At 41.2% G+C, this 26,921-nt stretch overlaps 1 protein-coding gene across 2 annotated transcripts in view; it reads left to right on the top strand.

Annotated features, from left to right (window-relative positions):
• The first annotated feature begins 1,991 nt into the window (after window positions 1–1,991).
• Window positions 1,992–26,921, top strand: part of abcf1 (ATP-binding cassette, sub-family F (GCN20), member 1) — a 32,239-nt gene continuing 7,309 nt past the window's right edge. Inside the window, exons 1-17 of one of the 2 annotated variants that reach the window (XM_079175856.1) lie at window positions 1,992–2,165; window positions 3,145–3,191; window positions 3,306–3,380; window positions 8,962–9,085; window positions 9,181–9,215; window positions 9,295–9,384; window positions 11,634–11,732; window positions 11,822–11,917; window positions 14,953–15,075; window positions 15,267–15,367; window positions 19,068–19,153; window positions 19,233–19,372; window positions 20,056–20,204; window positions 20,296–20,379; window positions 23,166–23,290; window positions 25,441–25,553; window positions 25,807–25,981. In XM_079175856.1, coding sequence (XP_079031982.1) covers window positions 2,105–2,165; window positions 3,145–3,191; window positions 3,306–3,380; window positions 8,962–9,085; window positions 9,181–9,215; window positions 9,295–9,384; window positions 11,634–11,732; window positions 11,822–11,917; window positions 14,953–15,075; window positions 15,267–15,367; window positions 19,068–19,153; window positions 19,233–19,372; window positions 20,056–20,204; window positions 20,296–20,379; window positions 23,166–23,290; window positions 25,441–25,553; window positions 25,807–25,981 — 1,723 coding nt within the window. In that variant the 5' untranslated portion in view covers window positions 1,992–2,104. Of the gene's footprint in view, window positions 2,166–3,141; window positions 3,192–3,305; window positions 3,381–8,961; window positions 9,086–9,180; window positions 9,216–9,294; window positions 9,385–11,633; window positions 11,733–11,821; window positions 11,918–14,952; window positions 15,076–15,266; window positions 15,368–19,067; window positions 19,154–19,232; window positions 19,373–20,055; window positions 20,205–20,295; window positions 20,380–23,165; window positions 23,291–25,440; window positions 25,554–25,806; window positions 25,982–26,921 lie in introns of both variants that reach the window. The other variant, XM_079175855.1, reaches the window with a different exon arrangement.

Genomic DNA, 26,921 nt, shown 5'->3' with positions numbered 1-26,921 from the left:
AATCAAGCTGACCTTTGCTGACCTCACCAGAAAACAACTCAGCGCCATCTAGTGGACTGAAAAAGCAATTGATTTTATTTTTCTAGTACCAAAACGTTTATAGTTTATAGAATAAAAGATCGATACTTGGCTTCCGTGTATCGATACAATATACCACGCAAAATATCGCGATACTATGCTGTATCGATTTTTTCCCCCACCCCTAATATACACTGCTGTGGGTGAAAATAGTAGCACTGTTCCCAACACATCTGAAAGTGTAAAGCACACCTTACTGAAAAAAAACACCACAACACTACATATACAACAACCTATGTGTCCATCAGGGCAGAGGTCGCTTAATAGGCATATTTCAAAACATTGCATGTAAACTATCTGTTGTAGTCATTTAAATCATCGACTTACATCTATTCAACACATTCCTGCATGGCAAGTAAGTGGCTTGAAGTTTACTTCCATCAAGTATTGTGCCATTGAAAGACAAGAGTTAGGGTCCTTGGGGTGACCTCTAGCTCGGCGATAGAGTGAGTGGCACATGAAGGCTGAGTAATTGGCAGCGCCCTGCATTTGATTCTGTCCTGCGGCCCTTTCCTGCATGTTGTCCTCTCTCATCCAAATTTCCTGACATTGTTGAGCTGCTCCTAAAAATAATCTTTGGTAACACTTTATAATAACTATACGCTATGAAGCATTAGTATGAGTAAAGACTCAAAGCACCCGAATTTGGGGCCTAGAGGGGGGGCGACAGAGTACACACATGTAGTACAAATCATTTCTGAGAACGAATAAAATGATATTTTATGATATATCAAAAACCTACGTAACGAAGAAATTCTGAGCAAATGGACCATGTAAGCTATTTTACTCACTCAAAAACATATATATACACAAAGTAATACAATATACTACAAGTTGTACCACAATTTCACGTATTTTTCACCAGGACACGGCGAGCTATGTTCTCCGTTACCGATACCAACCAAAAACTACGGCACTTTCACAGACAAACCGCATATCACAGAGCATGAGCATTCCACACTGAATCCAACAATATCTTCCAAATTCCTGTCCTTCAAACCATTAAAAAGTTACACTCCATCAGCCACAGATCAACACACAGCCGAACAGCAAAACATTGTAAACGCTTGGCACCTTGATATAGTTTTCTGGAAGAAAATCTCCAAAAATCCCAAATTAATCCTTTCAGCCATGTGCTGCCGGTCTCTCTCTTCCATTTTGTGAAAGAAATGAGTCTCTACGAGCTTGTATAACGAAGGGGTAGTCTTTTTCATTTTCGGCGAATGGGTTTGACCCTTGGGGGCGCGCGCCACGGTTTGGATTTTTAGTGGCTTAAAATTCTGTCAATCAACTCAAATAACGTACCATTACGCTCCTTACACTCTTCCGCGTTCAACGATGTTGTAGGCGAAAATCCGCCAATCACAGGCTGTGGGAGGTTCAATTGAAGTTTGAGCCATGTTTTACAGGTTATTATAGAGCTGTGTGTTATCTTCATTCAGCATTAACCAGTAACAAATACACTGACATGTACACATATTAACAAATCTCACACGTCTTAGTGTTATTATGCCATTAAAAGTATTCAAATACACTTCAACCCCCAAAAAGTGCTTCACACAGAAAACAAGTTAGACTGGACAGGAGCTGCAAGAGATTTAGGAATTAGGAGTAGGCTCCATGAGTATTCTTTGCGACAATTCTTGTGTGATTACTAGAAACGTTGTTGGCAGGGTCGAACTGGGAAAAAAATTGGGCCCTGTCAATTTCAGTCTGTACCGATGGATTAGGTTTTACAGGAAATGACTGTAAGAGCAAACTATCTCCAGAAGATGGCAGTAATGCAACACTGGCGTAAACTTCAGATTGTCCCAGTCCTCCAGCCTAGAGGTGATGGTATCTCCCCTCGACCGGTTTGTCAACCGAGCAAACTGCCAGACGAAGAAGAACAAAACTTTGTTGATGACCCGGCATGTGCCTGCCGACGTTGGGCCGCATGACGTGTGAGGCTATTCATTCTACTGGATAGAAAAAGGACATCGTTTAAGCTACGTTATTTCCAGGAAGTCGAAGTTAGAGTAACATAATGCCCAAGAAGATGAAAGAAGAAGCGGTGTGGGTGGACGATGAAGTCGCCCCGGCAGCTGGTGAGATTAGGTTAACGTTTAGTGAGAAGCTAGCCAGCAGGCTAACTAGTGCCACAGCTAGGCTAGCGTGAATGCTAATCAAACAGTAACGTTAGTCCAGATGAGGAGTCACAAATGCCAATCTCCGTTGAAAATCTTCAATTTTCACTCTGACCTGGTGATTGGAAACGGTGAATATCTGGTCATAAACCACTTCATTTCTTTCATGATCTAGAGCATCTAATGATCGATTCAGATATAAAAGAGTTCATCTAGAGGGATTCATTCTAATACATTCCAATTTATAATTGAAGTCAATTGCTCAATAATTTGACAACGTTAAGCTAGACAGAGCTAACAAGTATATGTAATAATGAAATCGTTAAAATGGCGTGTGTTTTGATCGGCGATCTAACCGTTGATTGCATCTAATGCTAACGTGAATCTAAACAAATGGTTGATGTAATTGTGTTTGGTCTAACAGAACGACACATACACCGGGCTCATTTGGTCAGCAAATGCTACTATGTCAGCATGAATAAATATCATATTATATCTAATATAACTTTTAATAACTAACGCTAAGTGATAAACAAATGTAGCTTTCAGCTAGCTAGATGCGTCTGTCCATTCATGACATCATCAGGTGATGCAATACTACTGTCGGCATTGACATGTGAAATAAAGAGGCAGTTTACTCGTGACAGTACAGGACTCCAGTCATGACGTTGTTTTGATTTTCTTCATTACAGCAAACAGATAAAGTAAAAGAGAAATGAAACAATGACTATGAGGTTAAAAATGCTGACTCGGGTTAAAGGGGTTTGAGGATGTTCACTCTTCATACCAGGGAAAGGAAAGGATGAAGTGTGTTAGTAAGCCTCCAAAACAGCTTATGTAGTTTATTTTCAGATACAGTTTGCTGGAGTCACACCTGACACGTATAATGTCTGGTCGTCCGCTGATATTGTGAAATTAAAAATCTGTTTTCTTCCAGCAGATAAAACGGTGAAAAAGGGGAAGAAAGATAAAAAGGGGAAAAAAAGTGTGAGTACTCATTTGTAGTTTCTAAGTAAGGTACTAAAAGGCTTCATAGCTGCAGTTTTATCTCTATGGTGCAATACATCTCATTGGATTTGTTGTGTGAATATCTTTCTCTAGTTCTTTGATGAACTCGCCACAGATGGCAAACCTGAAGTAGATGAGGTGGCTGTGAAAGACACACAAGGAAAACAGGTAATCGTGAGTCTGAAAGAAGGTATTTAATGAACAAGGTGACTGATCGTACACTCTTAAAAACAACTATGTATACAATTTGCTGGCTAACGTGACTTTTTAGGCTTGCAGAATGTGAGAGGTCCAGTTCTGTGCTATAGTCTGTAGCAACAAACCAGAGTTTGCTATTCAGCCTCCTTATTACTATAGCCCATTTCAGACATGCGCTGCATTGTACATGTAGTTGTGCTGGCACTTTTTGTATTTATTTGGATATTTTTTACATTTTTCCAGATCAGTATCAGGACTGATCTGGGCCCTTTTTTAAACGATAGATATCAGCTAAAATAAAGCTGATCAAAATTAGATTCTGTCTCTACTGTGGTTTGTTACCTCAGCCTGCTAGTGTTGCAGTGCTGCTCTCCTGTTCGATAGCCGACTCTTCACTGAAGAGCTTTCTTTTTTCTGTGTCTCAGTAGATATAGAAATCCAAAGTGTTCAATATAGAATTAATCAAAAAGCAATTATGAAATAATTATATGAACAAATTGTGTAAAATATGTAGACAAGTCAACAATTTGTGATATATATATATGAACAATTAAATTGGTGTCAGTGAGAAAAATGCCATGATGAAATAAAGGCATTTGAAAAAAAATCTATATGAAATAAAAATGAGCTCTTACAAAACATATATAAAATAAGAAGAATGAAATCACTTAATGTTTTGAGTTGTATTACATTATTTCATTCAGTGGCTGCTGGTCAATAGAGGGCCATGGGTGGGCCCCACCTTGAGCCCCGAAGAAAAAAAAATCCTGTGCTTTTATTTTGAAGGGGATTTTGTATGCAGCCTGTCTGCTCATCATCTCCGCTTGTGTGCACGTCTCCAAATGCGCAGCTAGTGGGGCCAAACGAAGCGGGTCTATGAAGCAGTTTAGCCAATTGCTGATTAAAGATAGAAATGAGTGACATACAATTTAGCCAATCAGCGTCCTCAAATAGATTCAGCTCGTCAGGAGAAGTCTCTACAGGCGAGCGCCAGTGCCAGCGCGAGCACTTCTCCTCCAAGACCTGTTTGAGAGGAGAAGTTTGGCGGAGAAACTTCAGGCCCAAGAGCTGATCCCAGATCAGCCTGACCTCACAATCACACAGCAGACTAGCGGGAAAGGGAAGCAGTACATGACGCTTCTCTACTAGCTGTACCAGACAGGTTTGGCTAGCTGGATGATGTCATGCTAATAACTTATTTAGCTTTTTAAAACAACAGGGACAGATCCAGCACGGACAGTTAGGGAGTGAGGGAGGAGGAGGTAAGGAAACATGAGAACACCAGGGTAGGGAGTGAGGGATGAGGAGGTAAGGAAACATGAGAACACCAGGGCACACATGAGAACTCTGTCATGCTACATATTAGGCATCTGTTCTTCTACATAGTTGTCCTCAGTCTCATCTGCTTAACTTGGTCATGGAGGCATCAACATTTAATAGAGATGGTAAATTAACAGTGAAAACTCATCATAGCTTATATCTATATATATATATTTATATATGTATGCGTGTGTTTTATATTATACTGAATATTATTATATGATGTAGCATATCCCTCCGAAAGATGGTTCGACACTTGACTGATGATTGTGTAATTTCTTTATAAATCCCACAAACAACGTAAGAGCTTGTGCCTCTTCGGGGGGTTACTAATACCGTACCGTTAATATACATTCTCAACCGTCATATTCTCCGTACTTTACTCTCTCTCTCTTCGCTCGCACAGTTCTACTTCCGTTACTACTCTGAGAACTCTTCAAAATAAAAGCATTTCATCTTAAAACAGGAAAGACGTAACAAATTCAGAAAACAGGCAAAAACATGCAACGAGAGGCAACAGATTGCTTGCCAAACACGAATCGGGTTATTTACATATGATATACACTACCGTTCAAAAGTTTGGGGTCACCCAGACAATTTCGTGTCAATTTTCAGTTTCTTCGCAATTTCTCGCATGGAATAGCTTCATTTCTAAGAACAAGAATAGACTGGCGAGTTTCACATGAAAGTTCTCTTTTTCTGTCCATGTTGAGAGTATAATCGAACCCACAAATGTGATGCTCCAGATACTCAACTAGCTCAAAGGAAGGCCAGTTTTATAGCTTCTCTCACCAGCATAACTGTTTTCAAGGGTTTTCTAATCATCAGTTAGTCTTCTAAGGCGATTAGAACACTGGAGTGATAGTTGCTGGAAATGGGCCTCTATACACCGATGTAGATATTTCATTAAAAACCAGACGTTTCCACCTAGAATAGTCATTAACCACATTAACAATGTATAGAGTGTATTTCTGATTAATTTAATGTTATCTTCATTGAAAGAAACAGTGCTTTTCTTTGAGAAATAAGGACATTTCTAAGTGACCCCAAACTTTTGAACGGTGTATGTATATATATATATATATATATATATATATTATACTGAATTCCCTGTGAGGGTGACTAAAATAAGATGTCCTGACGTGTTTTTGAAGTGTTATTTACTGCTTTTTTTCGTGTTGGAATAAATGTTAAATATTTAACTGCAAAGTAGTAATGCGTGTTTGATACCTTCATTTTTTTTGCATTAAATCATTCTGGGATGTTTGCTGAAATTGATTGGATGGCCCTACCTCGAACATTTTCCACCAGCCGCCACTGATTTCATTCAATCTTTATGAAATCTTTATAGATAATTGAGAATAAGCTCTCATTTACAATAATGTCGGGAATATACACAAAATAGATGTGAAGATAGAGGTCATCAACGAAACAATTAAAAGCATCTGCAGATTGGGGTGAAATGTTTGGTTATGAACTATCTAAACTGACCAATGGATTGAGTTTTAAAGCATACTGTAGGACGAAGGTAGATTTTCCAAGTTTAGTGATAACTCTGGATGCATCAAGTGTAAGCCAAACATTTGAACGAGTTTGATATTTTATTTGTATTAGATACCAGTATCGGACTAATAAGTGCAATTTAAAAGGGATTAAAGGAGAGTTGCAGATTCTCAATGGCTCATTGCACAGAGACAATAGACAACAGTGTCATGTGCATATAGCTTGACTTGACAGCCATTTAACGGTTCGACAATGGTATTAATGGTAAATAAGACAGAACCCAGGATTAATCCCTGCAGTACACCTTTTGTAATGGGCCAGAACTCTGACTCTGCAGTCCCAGTTTTCACACACATTGTTGGACAAATGGTTCTGAAACCAACTGCAAGCATTTTGATCAAAGCCAGAGCTTTATAGTCTTTGTAAAATAAAGGATGGCAACCCTTTCCCGGGAGGAACAGTAGCTCGGTTTTGTCCAGGTTGAGCTTGAGGTGGTGTGTCGTCATCCACTTCGAGATGTCAGCCAAGCACGCAGCTATGCGTGTCTCCACTTGAGTGTCACCGGGAGGAAATGACAAGACCAGCTGGGTGTCATCGGCATAATAATGGTAAGAGAAGTCATGTGAGCGAATAACAGAGCCCAGAGATGTTGTGTAGAGCGAGAAGAGAAGGGGGCCCAGGACTGAACCTTGTGGAACCCCCGTTGTCAGCAAGCGTGGTTCCGACACGGCCCCCCTCCATGTCACCTGGTAGGATCGACCTGTCAGGTAGGATGCAAACAGGGAGAGTGCAGAGCCTGAGACCCCCATCCCCTTGAGGGTGGAGAGGAGGATCTGGTGGTTCACAGTGTCAAATGCTGCAAATTTGCCTTTTCTCCATTTACGCTCAGCCTCTCTTAGACTCCGTCTATCAGTACGCACTGAGTCCGACAGCCACGGGGCAGGTGGAGTTGGCCGCGCAGGCCTGGAGGTGAAGGGACAGAGGTTGTCCAATGAAGAGGAAAGGGTGCTAAGGAGGAGATTAGTAGCAGTATCACGGGATAGGAGAGAGAAGGATTCAGGGTCAGGGAGAGCAGAGGTAACAGAAGAGGAAAGATCAGCCGGGGAGAGGGATCGAAGATGACTACGGGTAGAGACCATGTGGATAGGTGGTGGACGTAAAGAGGGAGAGGAGAGGGAGAGGGAGTAGGCCATGAAGTAGTGGTCAGACAGCTGGAGAGGAGTGACGGACAGGTTGGCAGTAGAACAGTGTCTAGTGAAGATGAGATCCAGCTGGTTGCCGGCCTTGTGGGTAGGAGGAGAAGGGGTGGTAAAGGTCAAAGGAGGAGAGGAAGGAAAGAAGAGGTTCTAGCCTATCAGTCTGGATGTTGAAGTCGCAGAGCAAGATGAGTGCGGAGCCATCGTCATGGAAGTGCGAGACTAATGTGTCAAGCTCCTCCAAGAACTCACCAAGAGGCCCAAGAGGGGAATCAGCAGGCCAGTACCACCACCCCGCCTCGCAGCTCTGGGAGTGTGAGAAAAAGAGTACACATCTGACAGTGCTGCAGCAACACCTTTTATATAATGGGCATGAGGCATGAGCATGAGTTTTCCGTGCACTGGGACCTATGCCTGTTGATAAAGAATGATTAAATATATTGCTATTTTCTCAGTAATTCATAACATGAGAAAAATTGGATCCATCATATCCTCACCTGTTGATTTTCTGGGGTCAATGGATTGCAATATTTCCAAGACAACGGCTGGAGAGGAAACAGAGGCATGCCTTATAGTGTGCACATGTCCAGGATTGTTTACAGGGGGTCCTGTAGATTTGTTAGCAAATAAATGACCAGCATCAGCAAAGTGTTTGTTAAAAGCTAGGCTGTTTCTGTTCAGATATGAACAATCATTGAGGTTGACATGTAGATATAAGATTAGTTGTTTTGTTTTTGTCAGTTTACTGCCTTCCAAAATTGTGTAGGATTTGAATAGGACGTAGTGATTAAGTCCTTGTAATGAATAGATCTGGCATTTGTCACAGAGGATGTGCATTTATTTCTCAGTTGTCTAAATGAAGACCAGTGGGATGATTCTGCAGAGTGTCTGTCAAGAGACCAGGCTCTGTTTCTTTCCATCAATAAAGCAGATAATTCAGTTGATCTTCCTTTTATTCTAAGCTTTTTGAATGGTGCATGTTTGTTCACAATTAAAACAAAGGTCTTGTTTCAACATCTGTGATATTTGATATAAAGTGAATGTTGCAGTGCAAAAAGTCAGTAAAAAAAGCTTGGTCATTAAAATGTCATACATTTCTTTTGATTATGTAAGATTATTTTCTTTAACAAAGTACTTCTGATACAAGCTATAGGCCAATGATCACAAATTCCAAAATCAAAAGCAGCACAAACGAGAACTTTGTCACATCTGTTGGAGAAAATGAAGTTAATTAGTGTGGACCTAATGTCCTTTTTCAGATTTGACCTAGTGGGTTCAGTAATCAGCTGGGAAAGTTTGAGGTTAAAACTAATCTCCTTGTAATACGTAATGAAATTTAAATATTACTAAAACTCACTCAATTATTGCTTCATTTATCTATTTTGCACTATTTATTCATATGACTATATCATTCCTTTATATAGTGATGAGCTCTTTGAGGCTCCATAAATGGAAAGTTTTTGTGTTTTATTCTATTTCTGTCCTTTGGTGTTTCCACTGAATTTTCATATTGATATTTTCTCTCTTTTCAGTCTCAGAAAAAGAAAAAAGACCGTCGGAAAGGAAAAAGTGGCGCTGCAGATGAGGATGATGAGGATGTCATGCTGAAGCTGAAAAAGCTTTCAGTGCAAGCAAGTGACGAGGAAGATGAGCCAGGTATGTTTCAAGAACGATGCTTGCAATGAAATTGTTATTCTTATCCTCACACTTGTACATTCATAGTTCAATGCTCTTGCCTTTCCTTCCAACAGTCATCGCCCGCAGTAAAGGGAACAAGAAGAATAAGGTTTGTCTTAAGTCTGCATTAACACACTGTCCTGACTCTGAACATGTTGGCAGTGTAAAGCATCTCTGGTGTCCTTCAGGTCGGAAACATCTTTGCTGCTCTCAGCCAGGGCCAGAGTGATGAGGGTGAGGACAGTAATTTGGATGAAGGAGATACACCAGCAAAAAAGGTACAGTCCATTCTTTGGCTTAAAATGACCACAAACAAATGCAGCTTAAGTGTGTGACGCTACCTTTTAGAGCCGCTACCTGGAGCTGGAGTCCCCAAAAGGCCCCTCAAGTATGAAAGATCTAAAATGCCGACATGAAAATAAATCAAATCAAGAGATCAATTGTTATACAGTGAACATAGTTCTCTGTATTTCCTTCTTATGTGTGCGTTTACCATGTAATAATGGAAAATGTGTTAAAACTACAAAGTTAAGCATTTTGTCTTTAATAACTGAATAAAACGTTTTTCATTCCAACTTGAATTTTCCATGCCACATCTAACTATCAAGCAAAGAATCTTTGTAGTGTGTGTGTCTTTAGAACCGAACTCTCCTTCCCCGTAGTCAACGAGCAATAAGCGGTTCTTGAACGCTGCAAGCAGCACTTCGGGCACGCCCACAGACAACCTGCAAGCTGCAATACAGGTTGCAACTTAAAATCAAGTCACAACAGAAAAGAGTAGTGTGTTACATCTCATTGTGATCCAGCTAGAGTACTATGTTTTCATATGTGTGTGTGTATCAGTGGCGGGCCGTTCATTTTATACCTGGGCCTTCACTGCTGTCTTACCACCTAATAACCTCATGAAGGCGCCACAGCTACACGATAGGCAAAATTAACACACTGCAGGTGTAAAGAAAACAAAAGCAATTTCACTTACCAAATGCTGTTCTATTTAAATACAAAGTCCATCCTCCTGTCTTTGTTTACAAAGAGTTCAATAACGCGGCTGTGTGTCAGTTCCAGCAAGAGGTCCCTTTCGATTGCCATGGATGCCAGTGATGACAGTCGAGCCTCCCCAGTTGTATTTTGCCGGTCGTCTTCGGCCGCCGGTCGGTCGTCCTTCTTCGGCCACTGTTCGGTCGTCCGTCTTCGGCCGTGAACCGGTGAAGGGCGGACCGCGGTTGCGGAGCTGTTTCCCTGCGAACGTGTTCGTTGAGTTGTAGATCCACTCGAGTCTCTCCAAAAGTTTTCAAATGCTAGGGTGTCCTCAGGTTAGCGTAGCATAGCTCCAAACAAAGCTTCTCCGACGCTGTCAGCAAGAAATACCGTTCATACAAATTCTTTTCCTGCCTGAGTCAGGGCTGCCAGCTGTGGGGTTGACTGACCATTTCTTACGATGTCCAGCTTTTCCTGAAATGTCCTACTTGAGAAAGGCGTTGTTAGTAACTATGCCACTAAGTCCGTTTCTCCTCCTTATTCAGCCATTGAGTGTTAAAAAAACAAAGCTAGGTAAAAAAATAAATAATCTACACCAAGCAAAACCCTACAAATGTTATAATTTCTTCCATATCTTTCAATTTGAACTCTTACTACTCCAACTAAGCTCTGCTGGCTCGTTAAGTTTCGTTTTCCAATAGTCACGTGCTCGCCCACTCACAGCGCACCCTGCACCTCACTGCAGAGCTGCTCCTGAAAACTGAGCTGCACATAATGCTGACGTACTTGTAGGCCAGCTAGCACCTCTGACACGTCAAAGAATACGCCCAACATGTCAAACTAAAGATCTGATTGGTTGAAGACTATGACGATCAACAATATCGTCCCCATTCACTTAAACTGCACATGGATTCACTTGTGAGTCTGCAGGCCTGGGGCCTCTCTTCTTACCTAGAGACACAGAGGTGAAATCTGATTGGATAAAAGCTCTACTTAAAACAAGCTGCACTGGAAGCAGAGCAACTGAGGAATACAGTAGCTGTGCAATGAGAAAATAAGATAATGGGAAAAATATTTTTATAAATTATGATACATGTAGTGTATTTCAGAAAAATTATAAAATAGCTATAACTTTGTGATTCTGTTTAGGCCACCAGAGAAGGCTTTGCTGGCCCCAACGGCCCGCCACTGGCCTACGGTGTAGAAATGTGATAGGATCTGAATTGTAAGTGGCTTTGGATAAAAGCGTCTGCTAAATGAGTGTAATGTAAATGTAATGTGTGTATATATATGTGTGTATATACTCTGGGAAAGTGAGGCTTGAGCAGAGTATATAGTTGTTTGCAATCTGTAACTCACCAGTAGATGCCACTAACTCTGACACGCTGTTCCTTTAAGATGTGTCGATCTTGCTCTAGACACCATTATGCCATTATATATAGTTTTTAGTCACCAGAAAATGATTAGGACAAGAGGCCAACACAAGGCTTCCTTGTGTTGTTTAGCCTCCTCCAGGTAACCATGATGTGATTTAACTCTGTCCATGCAGAGAGGGAAACCTGCTGAACGATCACACAGTAAGGATGAAGATGATGAGGAGGAGGAGGAGGAGGATGACGACGACAGTGACGCAGGTGACATGATGATGGTAAGTTTGTCCTCCACAAAGCTGTCTCTTCTCCTGTCCTGCTGTGGATCGGTGTGGCAGCCCTTCTCTTTTCTGTCTGTGTCCCTCAGAGTGCTGAGGATGTCATCGCAGAGCAGGCCAAGCAGCAGGAAGACGACCCGTTTGCTAACATGAGTAAAAAGGAAAAGAAGAAGAAAAAGAAACAGGTAATCATTATATATGCTGTTATTATGCTTTAATTATATAAACCTCCTCTTATTTATTTGAAATGTTAAAGTCATGAACTGCTGCTCTGAGGAAGAGTTGTGTAATGTAGATGTTCCTAGACGCAGCCAGGTCGCTGTATTCCTAAAACAGACAACAGTCAAATTTACCCTCTATTCGAGAGCAACCAAATGTTATAGTCCCTTCAAGCCACTTACAAAATGATATTTAATAAAATCATAGTGAACTATAGAACTTAAAGGAACGCTTCAATCACACATTCGATCTCAATTAACTAACTATTCATGTTGAAAATCTATTGATATATTGACATCATCTTCGTTTCTATTCGTCGAGAACAAAATTACGTAGGAATTATCCAAAATCCTTAACCCATTAAAAATCACACAAAAAATCTAAGTGAAATGTCGAAATCATAGCTGATCCAACTTTCATCTCATAATGTGGCTCATTAGTGTGTTTGGCCCCCAATTGCCTGTGTGCAATCCCAACAATGTCTGGGCATGCTCCCGATGAGACGGCAGGTGGTGTCCTGGGGGATCTCCTACCAGACCTGGATCAGGTGATCAGTGAGCTCTTATACAGTCTGTGGGGCTACTTGGCGGTGGAGGATGCACCGATATATGACGTCCCAGAGGTTCTGGGGAACGTGAAGGCCAGTCAATGGCATCAATACCTTCGTCATCCAGGAACTGTCTACACACTGACCACATGAGGCCGGGCACCAGGAGGAACACAGGGCCCACTGCACCAGCCTAAGGTCTGACAATGGGTCTGAGGTTTTTCATCTCAGTAGCTAACAGCAGTTAGGGCACCGTTGGCTAGCACATGGAGGTTTGTGCGACCCTCCAAGGATATGCCTCCCCAGACCATCACTGACTCGCCGCCAAACCGCTCATGCTGGATGATGTTGCAGGCAGCATAATGTTCGTCACGTCGTCTCCAGACTCTCTCACGTCTGTCATATGAGCCTTATTGTGAACCTGCTCTCATCTGGGAAGACTACGAGGCACCAATGGAGGACCTGCCAATTTTGATGTTCTCTGGCAAATGCCAATGGAGCTGCACTGTGCTGAGCTGTGAGCACAGGTCCCACTAGAGGACACCAGGCCCTCATTCCACCCACATGGAGTCTGTTCCTGACAGTCTGGTCAAATATATGCACACGAGTAGCCCGCTGGAGGTCATGTTGTAGGGCTCTGGTAGTGCTCCTCCTCACACAAAGGAGTAGATACCGCTCCTGCTGCTGGGTTGTTGCCCTTCTTCGCTGTTGCCAGCTCTCCTTGTGTAATGGCCAAACTCCTAGTATCTCCTCCAGGCTCTTCAGACGGTGCTGGGAGACACAGAAAATCTTCTTGCGATGGCTCATATGAATGGGCCATCCTGGAGGAGCTGGACTGCAGCCTGAATGGACTGCAGGTACCAACTCATGCTACCAGTGGTGACGAAGACACTTGCAAAATGCAAAACTAGAGAAAAATCAGTCTAAAGCAGAGGTCTTCAACAGGGGGTCTGCTGGGGGTCCGCGAAAGTTTTGGTTGATTAGACAATTTAAAAAAAAAAATTCTAAACATGAATCTGTTCATTATTGTAATAGTTCAGTATTGTATGCAAGATAACAGGTATGTTTATGCATGGCAGTGGCACTAATAGGCCATCACTCATTTTCATTTTCGTTTAAAATGAAAACGTCAATTTGAATAGCTTGTATGCATGATTATCATGCAATTGACAGACAATGTTGGTATTGGTATCAGCTGAAGGTGTGTTTCTAAATGTCAGTGGCACGGCCCCCCTACTCACTGTACCTTCACATGTTTAAAATAACAACATGAACATATCAACCTGTGTATTATTTGAATAGCTTAGTATTGAATGCACAGTAAAGAGGTATGTTTATACATGGCACTAGGCCCCGTTTAATATAAAACACAATTTTATACAATATATATATATTCGGGGGTCCCTGCTCCATCGCGCTGTCAGTTTGGGGGTCCTTGGGCTGAAAAACGTTGAAGACCCCTGGTCTAAAGGATAAAGAGAGAGAAACCATTATCTTTTTGGCTTTGGCACAGGCATTAACTGCCTTTGTGCCACACTGAATAACCTTTCACTGAGCACAGAGGAGCCATGTGGTGGAGCTTGCAGCCCCTCTGTCTGTGTGGTTGTAACAGGCCCTGGTCTCTGGCTACCTCTTCATGTCCATGGAGATGACCACATGCTGCTGTTGTGTGCTGAGGGTGTTTGTCTTAGGCTTACATTGATATACGGACAGCAGCATTGTGTCATGTTTCAGCACCGTCGTACTGAACAGCTCTGTTCTCCTTGGCACAGAAGGTGAGAGCTCTGGTTTGGGTAGTTAGGAAGGGCTCCACCAGCCTCAGCACCACATTCACTCTGCTGCTGTCATCTTTTTCCAGGCATGGGAAGCCATCCTCCATGTTCCTACTGTCAACATCAGCAGCCAGCCAAAACTTGATCCCAAACGTGTCTGCTTGTTTGTCATATATTGCATCATGCTATTGTTGGGAACAGTTGCTCATCCACCGTTGTGGATGATGGCAAGTAATGTGATCCGATATGCCAGCGTGTATAAAACTGTATCGCCGGTTACTGCGGAAACATTGGTATCACCAATAACACCGGTATCACTTCTATCACCGGTGTCATCGATTTCACCGGTGTCACTGGTATGTTTCACTGGTAACACATGTTACCAATCTTAGCTGTGGCATAACAACATACTTAGCAGGGTTATATCTGGATTAATATGGTAACTGAATTTTAAAAAAGCAGATTAATCAGCCCTATAAAAAATAAAGGTCATCTAAATGTCAGCTTTAATGTATATTATAATATTTAAAATGTACAATATAAAATGGAAACAAATGTAAGGCCCATTTTCGAGGCATCCCACATTGGCAGGTCCAAGTAACCCTGATGATGTGAGCTGTAGGCTTATTTACTGTTGTGTTCTTAGGTTCTCATTTCTGTGTGTTGCTCTGTTTGGTTACAGATGGAGTATGAGCGTCAGGTGGCCAGTATCCGTGCTCAGAATGCCTTGGAGGGAGATTTCTCCATTTCCCAGGCAGAGATGTCCTCCAGACAGGCCATGCTAGAGAACGCCTCTGATATCAAGGTGGGAAACTTACTGACGCGTGAAATTCAGATCTCTTGACATGTGACTCATGATGAAAGAATTTATCTAATTATTCATAAGAATATTGTGTTGAAGCTCTTTAGATGCTTTTAACAATGAAAACTAGATTGGAAAATGCTGCATGTACAGCAGAACTATGTGTTGGTGAAGATTTGTTTTGTGCCCTTTAGCTGGAGAGGTTCAGCATCTCTGCTCATGGCAAGGAGCTTTTCGTCAACGCTGACCTTCTCATTGTGGCAGGAAGAAGATATGGTTTGGTTGGACCAAATGGGTAAGTATCTTTTACTGGCTGTGGATACAGACACAAAGACGTCTACCGCTAATGATGTTACTTAGAGGATCAGGTGTTGGGTTAAATATGTAATAGGGCTGAAACTAAAGGAACTTGATTACTAAAAACAATGCTGCTAATCATCGGTGCGCAGATTAAATCGATTCGAGTTGAAATCAGCAGGAGAGCGAGTTAATGTAGCCGTTAGCTGTTAGCTCTCCTGCTGGCTAAAAAAAACAAGCTAAGCATTAAGTTACATTATGATGCGTTTAATCTCTATTTAGTAAAGTCGGGTGAAGGTAAATTATAACATTATTATGATGTGTTCAAATGTAATCTTGTAAAATGTAGTTTTAGTGAGAAATGTGAATAAATCCAGTTGTTTGAAGGACATGTTTTCACAGCAATATTAAATAGATATTAGAGATGAATTATGACCAGTTTAACTTCCTAACACTAGCTCTAAGAAGCTTATAATACATCATTAAAACTACTAATGACAAGAATAGTTTTTGATCATTTATGTCCTAATCATTTGAATTGTGTTTTTGTATGCAAATAACCACTATAGATGACAATAACAAGGTAAACAGAAAACATTTATAATCGTCGATAGTTTGACTGACTTCGGGACAGCTGAAATTATTTTTCGGGACGAGGTGAAAAAAGTTACAGAGAAGCTTTGAAGCCTAGAAAGTAATATGGCACGTAAATGAACTAAATGGGTTTAGTTTTTGATAGATAATATATTCGTATGCTATTTAAGCAATAAGAATTGTTGGACATAATCGGTAGAAGTAGAGTAGTAAAATAGCTGACAGCTGTAGCCCTGCACTGGTTTCTAGGGCTCAATGTATTTACACACAGTTCCAAGAACAGTGTTTAGGAAGACACACACAGACATGCAGGCAAAACAAAGACAACCAGCTGAAGAAGAATAAGCAAAGTTAAACCAGTGTTTCCACTGATAAAAAATAAATCACAAAAGAAGAATGGTAGTACTGGATGTAGCTTCGGGTCTGTGAGTATGAGAATGGAGAAGAAGAGGGAGTGAGACGGTGCCTGGATGTAGGGGAGAGATGTGACCCATGACCAGATTATCAGTGTATCAAAATACAGGACATTTCATACACCAGATGTAAACAACGCAAACCTACTGATGGGCATCCAACCTGCACTGGACCTGTTCATAAGAGACAGCCGTCACACTGTCGATGTTAGTAGGACTTCATAGTACACACTTCACTAAACTCACACTCCGTCTCTCGCTTATCCACATGAGCACTCACTCTCTCCCTCTCTCTGCAAAAGTTAACAAGAATTTGGCACAAAGTGTCTCCTTAAGTCGTTTATCAGCTTTCTTCACCAGGATGAAGATGTTTGAGGACCATGTCAGGTTGTTTGTGATGATATGATTCCCAGGAACTTAAAGCTGTTAGCTTGCTCCACCTCAGCTCCATTGATGTAGACAGGGGTGTGCGTCCTCGCCGCCTTTCTTCTAAAATCAACAATCGTCTCCTTGGTTTTACTGACGTTGAGCAGTAGGTTGTTTTCTGAGCACCACTCCTCTCTATAAGTCTCATCATTGTTTGTAATCCGGCCGATGACTTTAGTGTCATCTGCAAACTTCACAACAGAGTCCTCTTCATGTTTGAGGTAGCAGTCGTGGGTGTACAGCGTGAACAGGATGGGGCTGAGCACACAGCCATGGGGGGTTCTGGTGTTCAACACTAGAGTGGAGGAGGTGCTGGGGTCTGTTTGTGAGGAAGTCTACTAACCAGTAACAGAGTGAGGTTTAAAAATCAGTTTCATGGGGGAGATTGTGTTGAAGGCTGAGCTGAACTCAAACAACAACATTCTGATGTAGGTGTTGTTATTTTCAAGATGAGTGATGGCTGAGTGGAGAGCAGTGGAGACAGCATCCGCTGTGGATCTGTTGGATTTGTATGGAAACTGGTGAGGGTCCAAGCTGGCTGGGATGTTGGTTTTGATGCGGAGGTGCATTTAGACTGGACACTGCAGATGTTTTAGGTACAGGAACAATGACGAAAGTGTGAACTCTCTCCTGTGACAGAGATATGATGAAAATATATGTGATGACATCAGGCCCAGCAGCTTTATTCATATTCACTCTAATCAGGATTTTCCTCACATCTTCTGAGGACACTGACAGTGGCCGGTCCTCTGAGGACACTGACAGTGAGCGGTCCTCTGGAGGCGGGGCAGACTTGACAGCTGACTCTTTGTTGAGGAGATCAAAGCGAGTATAAATCGGGCAGCGTGGCCTCACACATGATGGGGATGCTCCTGTTTTTGTAGCCTGTGACATTCTGGATCACCTGCCACATATCTTTAGTGTTGTTGGGTTTGAGGTCTCTCACCAGTCTCTCTTGACTCCTCTTTGCCTCCTTGATGCCAGCTTTCAGCCTTGTTGGTGATGCTGTATGCTTCCTTGTCACCATTGAAAGGCAGCTTTTTGTTTCTGGATAGAGTCCTCACCTCTCCATTCATCCATTCTCTCTGGTTGGGGATTGATTTTATTTTGTCTTTGTAATCACCACATCAACACATTTGATATATGATGCCACTGTTGATGTATATTCCTGTAGTGCATTTTTTTTAATTTGCATCTGGAAGAATGTAAACAGCAGCAACAAACACTGCTGAATTCTCTGGGCAGATATTATGGCCAACATCTTAGCATTAAAAATGAAACATCAAGGAAACATTGTCCATCGACTTTGACTATGTTTGAGCACCAAGCATCTTCGATGTGAACACACAGTCCGCCTCCCCTCTTCTTACCGGAGTCTTGCATTCTGTTGGTGTGGTATACAGTCAATAATCCGTGATGCAATAATAATCCAGTTGTTGATGAAGCCTTGTTTCTGTAAAGGTTTTATCTTTATCGGTGATCTTATCCCTCTCTTCCTTATATGGTCACACCGCTTTAGATTGTGTTTGGTTCGGCCAGTGTGCCTGAGTGGTCGTAAGATTTTGTGGGCAGGCTTTTCCGTTGTTGAGTGTATTTTTGTTATAAATGTAGCGAAGTCTATACAGCATCTCGATGCGCCACCTTTGACATGAAGAAGACGTTTGCACCGTAATATAAAATAGATACTAGAGAGGGATTTAGGACTAACTTCTTAACACTTTTTTAAATAAAAATTCCAATCTTTTATTTCCTAATCAATTGAAATGTGTTTTTATGCAAGTAACCACTATATTTCATATATATATATTAATATATATTACCTTTATTTAACTAGTAAGTCCATGTCGATGTGTCCTTGGGTAAGACACGTAACCCCAAAATTGCTCCCGTAGCTGTGCCTGCGGTGTATGAATGTTGCGTGAATGATGGATAGTCGTGATGGGCAAGTGGTACCTTGCATGGTAGCCCCTGCCATCAGTGAATACTAGCTACTATAGCAAAAGAAAACCAACAAAAAACATATGTATCTGATGATTTGGCTCATCTGCAATCAATATTGGCGATTTCAAAGAACTTGATTGGGGCATCTCCAAAAGTGATCCGATCCGAGACTTGATCTGAACTTTGAGTTGGGTGATCTTTTGCTAACTGCAGGTTTCCTGGAGGTGTGACCAGTAGCCAAGTTACTATGGCTTGTAATAGTTGCCAATGTATTTCCTGTTGTATACTGATTCAGTATTCACTTGCCGTCGTCTCATCTTTCAGCAAAGGAAAGACCACATTACTGAAACACATAGCCAACAGAGCTCTCAGCATTCCCCCCAACATTGATGTGCTGCTGTGTGAACAGGGTAAGTGACCTGTCAGAAATCCCTTGTCTGTCCATGTTGGCGTCGCCCACTGACTCTGTCATACCTGTTTTTGTGTTAGAGGTGGTAGCTGATGACACGCCGGCGGTGCAGGCAGTGCTGAAGGCAGACACTCGCCGTCTGAAGCTTCTGGAGGAGGAGAGACAGCTCCAGGCTCGTCTGGAGAAGGGAGAGGACAGTGTGGCTGAGAGGCTGGAGAAGGTGAGTGCCAGTTTACCAGGCTGTATTTGCCTTTAGAATATTTATGTATTTGCTACATTTTTTAATAGGCATTTATCCCATGCTAAGCATTACAACCAGTGGGTCCAGCTTTAGAATACAAGGGAGAATTTAGCAGCAAAAGAGGCACAGCTTTCTATTAGGAGAGGGTGGAGACCCAAACCAGAGCGTAAAGAGAGAGAATATGTGCCTTACATTAATCCAAATGAATGATGGTGCTGCTCTTTGTCTACTGGCAACTGTTCACATTATCAACTTTACAAGGTGATAGAATGTCAGTGTTGTGTTCACAGTTATCTTTACTGCCCCCAAGTTGCCAAACGACGTTCAGCTTTTAAGAATACTTCCAGTGGACTACAAGGAACACTTTTTGGATTTCTGGATTAGGGTTATTTCTCATTCCTATCAGTAATGAAATCATGAATTGCTAAGATCTGGGAATACATTGCCACAACAGGACAAAGCAAACAGTACAATGATTTGTTGTAAACAAACTGTACTAGCAGTAATTGTGCAGCTTCCCTGTGCAGTGAGGGATTATTAGTGACATTTCAGGTGCACTCACCTTCAGTTTCACTTCCAAACAAAGTAGGGAAAACAATCTGGATAAACTGTTGGTTTATTTACAGCATGTGACCTGCCTCCGTGTTTCTCCTCCCTCACAGGTCTATGAAGAGCTCAGGGCTATAGGAGCTGCAGCAGCTGAGCCCAAGGCCAGAAGAATCCTGGCTGGTCTGTCATTTACCACTGAGATGCAGAACAGACCCACTAAGAGGTTCTCTGGAGGGTGGAGAATGAGGGTGTCGCTGGCCAGGTACACCATTACAAACTTCATAGATGGAACTGGTCCAACGTTGACCTGTTGGAAGTTCTTTTTCATTCACTCTAACCATCTGTGTTCACAGAGCTCTGTTCATGGAACCCACTCTGCTGATGCTGGACGAACCCACCAACCACCTGGACCTGAACGCCGTCATCTGGCTCAACAAGTACAAAGCAGCTTTTTAATCTAGTGTCTTTTCCTAGGTGATATGAAGGAATATTTAATAGTAGCAAGGCAAGTTTATTTGTATAGCACATTTCAACAACAAGGTAATTCAAAGTGCTTCACATAAAAGCATCAAAGCAAAAGAAAAGGAGATTTAAAAACAAGAACATTCATTGAAACATTAAAAACAGTCATTAAAACACTAAAAAGCAGCATAAGAAATAAAATACAGTATTAAAATGCAGAAATTGATTAATATCCTTGAATGTGGTTCAATTAAAGGCAGCAAACCGAAAAGTCTTCAGTCTTGATTTAAAGGAGCTGAGGGTCTCAGCAGACCTGCAGCTTTCTGGACTTTGTTCCAGATATGTGGAGCAGAACAACTGAACGCTGCTTCTCCATGTTTAGTTGTGACTCTGGGAACAGAAAGTAGACCAGTCCCAGACCACCTAAGGGGTCGGGATGGTTCATGAGGTAGCAGCAGATCACAGATGTATTTTGGCCCTAAACCATTCAGTGCTTTATAAACCAACAGCAGCATTTTAAAGTAAGTTCTTTGTTGGACAGGAAGCCAGTGCAAAGACCTCAGAACTGGAGTGATGTGATCCACTTTCTTGGTCTTAGTGAGGACTCGAGCTGCAGCGTTCTGATTGACTTTTTATAGAGACCTGTAAACACACCGTTACAGTAGTTCAGTCTACTGAAGATGAATGCATGGACGGGTCTTTCCATATCCTGTTGAGACATAAATCCTCTAATCCTTGATATATTCTTCAGGTGATAGGAGGCTGATTCAGTAATTGTCTTGATATGGCTGTTCAGGTTGAGGTCTGAATCCATAACTACAGCTAGATTTCTGGCTTGGTTTGTGGTTTTTAACATCAGTGATTGAAGCAGAGCGCTGACTTTCAATCGTTCGTCCTTGGTACCAAAAACAATGACTTCTGTTTTATCTTTGTTTAATTGAAGTCAATTCTGGCTCATCCAGTTGTTGATTTGTTCAATGCATTTACCCAGCCCTTCTATGGGATTATAGTCCCATGTTGATATAGTTATGTAGATTTGTGTGTCGTCTGCATAATTATGATAACACACTTTGTTGTTTTCCATAATCTGAGCCAGTGGAAGCATGGAGATGTTGAACAGAAGAGGCCCCAGTGTTGAACCTTGGGGAACACCACATGTAATTAGCTACAGACACAAAGTATTCTCTGTCCTTCAAGTAGGATTCAAACCAGTTGAGTGCTGTGCCAGAGAGTCCCACCCAGATTTTGAGTCTTTCTAGTAGTATGTCATGGTCGACCGTGTTGAATGCAGCACTGAGATCCAGTAATACTAAGACTGAGATTCTGCCATTGTCTGTGTGGATGTCGTTGAAAACCTTAACAAGAGCAGTTTCAGTGCTGTGGTGCTGTCTACAGCCTGACTGGAAGACATCAAAACTGTTATTTACGGCCAAGAAGTTGTTCAGCTGTTGAAAAAATGCCTTTTCAATTATTTTACTTAAAAATGGGAGGTTTGATATTGGCCTATCATTTTTCATTGTTGCAGAGTCTAAACTAGCCTTCTTTAGCAGCTGTTTATTAACTGCAGTTTTTAGGGCTTGTGGGAAGACACCTGAGAGAAGGGATGTGTTTACAATCTGTAAAAGATCAGTGGTCATGCAGCTTGAAATAAGTGTGTTGGTAGAATATCCAAGCAGCAGGAGGATGACTTCAGATGTTGTATAATATCTTCTAGGCTTCTAAGATTGATTGAATGAAATTGTGTCATGATATTTGAATGGATGTTATTCAGAGATGGGAACAACACACATCCTGTAGTTAGTGTGGAGGCACTGACTGCTTGTCTAATTTTCTGAATGTCAGTAAAAAAGGAGGCAAATTGATTGATGCCCAGGTGGATTGGAGCTCAGCAACTACTGACACTGCAGGGTTTTAGCCTGTCGACGGTAGCAAATAAGGCGCGTGTATTGTTTTTGGTTATGATGTCAGAAAAGGACTGCCTTGCATTTCTAAGTTCCAAGTTATAATTGCGAAGTCTCTCTTTATAGATGTCACAGTGAACCTGGAGATTTGTTTTTCGCCACCTGCGCTCAGCTTTCCGACACTCCTTTCTCTATTCTATTATAGATTTTAATTAGTATTAAGTGGGAAGAAATTATGTTGATGAGGGAAGTTAACTTGGTTAAGCAGAATGACATCTGATTGGTAAATGGACTTGTCTTTGTAAAGCGCCTTTTTAGTCTTCTGACCACTCAAAGCACGTTCTGAATGAACTTTGACTCAATGTCCTACCTGTTTGAGGCAGAGTGAGACAGACCTGTCACTCAGGACATATTGTTTGCTTATATTATTGTGTCTGCCAGTTGAAATAATACAAGCAGCAAAGAATGTGGGATGCAGCTTGGTTTCAGTGGAAAGAAAGGCTCAGTGTTTCCCCTTGGTTGGCTGCTTTGGGGTGGCAGAGGGCCACTCTCAAATTTAACAAAGTTTCCTTAAAGAGGCCTAATACAAGATTAGGAGCATATGCTATAACCTCTCAACGGTACTTAACATGACGACGTTTGAGCCGACGGCTCATAGCTAACACTGCTAACAGCGCTAACTACAACGAAAGTGCTGACAGTTAACGGTGTTGTTTTTTTATTATAAAAAAATATTCCACTCAGCATCAATTAGCTTTCGGTAAATAATATGTCAGATAGACCTGATCAAGCATTAACTCTCACTCTTACATTAGGTGACTTTTAACTCAAGTTGTTTGTTTATATACTCTTTTCCACAGCTACCTTCAAGGCTGGAAGAAGACTCTCCTCATAGTTTCCCACGACCAGAGTTTCCTTGATGAAGTGTGTACAGATATCATCCACTTAGACAATGAGAAGCTCTACTATTACAGAGGGAACTACTGTAAGTGCAATTTAGAGCAAGAACTTATACCTTCGGGATGAGTCAGTCTCAATATGAATGAAGGAATCACAAAATGTATTTTGTGATTTCTATATAATTGACTTTCGCCACAAAAACTGTTTTCAATGTACACAAAATATATATTATATATAAATGTAAAGAAATTCCACATATAAAAAAAATAACATTCACAAATATATTTCTAATATACACACAAATGTGTCTTGTTTTAAATATATGTAATACAAATGGATGTATATGAATGGAAAACATTTGGATCTTGTTACATTTATATTGGTGCTGGGCAACGATTCAAATTTGTTATCGCAATTAATTGCATGATTTTTTTGCGATTAATCGCATTGTTGTGCACAAAATTCAATAATAAATTCAAAAGTAGTGTATTGCGCACTTTTATTTTAAAAGTACTGCTATATGAACAAAAGTGCAATAACATTTGGTTTGCAAACACTTTAAACAGATCAGGTTCTTTTTAACAGCAGTATTCTCTTTACACAGTAGCAGTTATAATACAGTTATAATTCTGATAATAGATATTCAGCCGGTGTTCACGACTTTATCTTCATGTGTGTAGGAGATGCAATTTGAAATATACACCTTGAAAACTGCAAACCTATCTACGTCATGTTTTTTTCTTCTTCTTTTTATGTTTGTTAAATTCTCACTAGTGATAACTAAATGATATGCTTATTATACATATTCCAAACAAAAACACTTTAAAAACTTTTTTGGTACTCTGGTCAGACACATATGCAACACATACCGTAATATGTGTGGTATTTGTTATAAATGTACGTTGGTACATAGAGGGTGATAAGAAGCTGTACTTGGAGGGACTTAGGACCCAGGGGAATGTAGGTGAAGGAAACAGGAAGAGAAGGGAGAGACACCACACAAACAGCTGTTCTTGTTTAAAATGTCCACTTAATAATAATTTAAAAACTGTTAACGCGTTATCGCAATTATTTTATCGCGCGTTAACAGTTTTTTGTATTATTATTATTATTATTAAGCGGACATTTTAAACAAGAACCAGCTGGCCCACCAGCAGGCAGCAGCGGTGAACAGCTGTTTGTGTGGCGTCTCTCCCTTCTCTTCCTGTTTCCTTCACCTACATTCCCCTGGGTCCTAAGTCCACTTGCCCAGCACTAATTTATATACAAACAGTTGAAGCTGCATTTACAAACTACTTGTCATGTGGGAACTTCACTGCATGTGTGTTGGGTTTTTTTAGACTCTTCTGACGTCACTTGCAGGAAATTGTTTGTAGCCAATCAGATTTCTACTCCATTTTCAACAAATGAGGGTATCCTCTGTCATACTCATGTAGGGAGCGTGATGGAAAGGAATCTCCTGGAAATAGCTCAGACAGCTAGCTCCGGGGAAAAGGTCCAAACATCTGATAACAAGTGTTGAAACCAAACGTGGGCGGGTTAGTCTGTAAGGATCCTCCAAACAATCCAAACAAAGTGATACAGCTACTGGATCGACGGTTACACCCACAATGTTGAAGGAAAGACCATCATCTGGCACACAAACATAGCTATGCTAATGTTAGCATTAGCCAAGATTTGCTAATGCTGCAGGGTACAATACTCAGCTGTCATATTACTAGTCTATCAAACTAATACAGGCTGAACTCCTCTGATCCAAAGAGTTAACTGTACCATCGACACTGCTGTCTGGAGAGTTCCATCCTTTCCACCCTGTGCATGATGTAAGATCATAAGGTCACTCATGTGATTGGTTGAAAATTACATTAATTCATTTGTGTATCTGTTTACATTTATATATATATATATATATATATATATATATATTAACTATTTTTGTGTTCATTTATAGATATTTTTTGGAGAGTCATTTGTCTATACAAAATATATATGTGAATCCTTCTGTGTGCCTTCATTAACAACTGATCTGACTTCATTATTAATGTCTACCTTCAGATCTAATGGATCTGAAAGTCAATCTGTTGAGCGACTTCATTTTCTATATCTGTGTTGAAATCTGTCTTCTTGCTGCTTGTTGTACTGAGTTAGGACAGGACTGGGTTAGCGTTGTGGTTAGACAGAGTGAGACACACACATTACTCACGGTGTTTTTTGGTTTACTTTGCTTTTTTTAAGTGACCTTCAAGAAGATGTATGTGCAGAAGCAGAAAGAACTGCAGAAACAGTATGACAAGCAGGAGAAGAAACTGAAAGATCTGAAGGCTGGTGGCAAGTCCACCAAACAGGCTGTGAGTATTCAGTTTTCTAAAGCTGAGACAAAGTGAACCAGACTTTTCTCACTCTGTTACAGTAGTCACTGTTGAAACATGCTTATAAGGTCCTCATGTCTTAAGCAAATGTACAACATAAAACTGTGGACTCGCATCAAGATGTGGTGTGTGTCAAACCTCTCCATTCTCAGTTAAACCAGTGCTTTATCCATCCATCCTGTCTCGTTGTTTTGTACGACTAACAGCAGTTTGTCTCAATGTTTCCTCTCAGGAGAAGCAAACTAAGGAGGCCCTGACCAGAAAGCAGCAGAAAGGCAAGAAGAAGGGAGGTCAGGAGGAGGAGAGCCAGGATGCCACTGAGCTGCTGAAGAGGCCTAAAGAGTACACCGTCAAGTTCACCTTCCCCAACCCACCTCCTCTCTCACCGCCCATACTGGGACTACACAGTAAGAACTATGAACACCGACACTGTTGCAGCAGCTCAATGCTGCACATGTTCCAGTAGAGCAGGTGACCAGTGAGCTAACACACAGGTGAGGGCTGACGACATGGTTTGGTTAGATGAACCTTCAGTCATGATGGAGGAATTAGGTCAATCTGAGATGTGCGATAATATTGTGATGACAATATGACTTGCCATAAATAAACAAATATTGAAGTGTGCATATTAGCTGTACATTTCCTCCATCAGCCGGCTGTCTGTAAATTCAGAACAGGATTAGAATGGAATATTTTCAACATAACTAGGCTCTAGAACAGCAACAGTTATGGTTACAACAGCAAAGTCACATCATACAGTCATTAATATCTCACAAGAAACAAATCTAACATGTCAATAAAATAAATAGTCCTCGTCTATGGAGCCAAATCCAGGACAATAGTTTTGATCATTTGAAAAAAAAATGAACCTGAAAGTTCAGGTTTTGGTCATGAACATTCAAAAATACAGTAATGTATTCAAAATAAAAAATAAGTAAATGAAATGCTTTGGGTTGACTAATTTTGATTTAGTCCTGGAATTGTTTTGAATAAAATATTTATTTTAATTTTTCACTTTCATATTTTGATATTTGAGGTCTTTTTTTTTTCAGTTCAGACTTTTGACCCTGCTCTGGTGTGGGGGGTGTGGCATCAACTGAGAGGGGCGTGTCATCATGAGTGACAGCATAACAAAGAAGGCTGACGACCTTCCTCAGCCTTCAGGCAACGTAGGCACCGCGAGAATTCTGATTCAACGCTTTCTATACACCATATTCACGTGAAAATGTGGGGAAAAAACTGAGTGCCCACTATCCTGAAGGAAACTTCGGCGGGAACCAGCTACTGGTTCGATTAGTCCTTCACAGGGTTTGCTTCACCCCTGGTCCGTGTTTCAAGATGGGTCGG

Source organism: Pholis gunnellus (genome assembly GCF_910591455.1).
Source record: "Pholis gunnellus genome assembly, chromosome: 16".
Lineage (NCBI taxonomy): Eukaryota > Metazoa > Chordata > Actinopteri > Perciformes > Pholidae > Pholis > Pholis gunnellus.
Note: the sequence above shows the minus strand (reverse complement) of the source record. Positions and strands in the feature narration are given on the sequence as shown.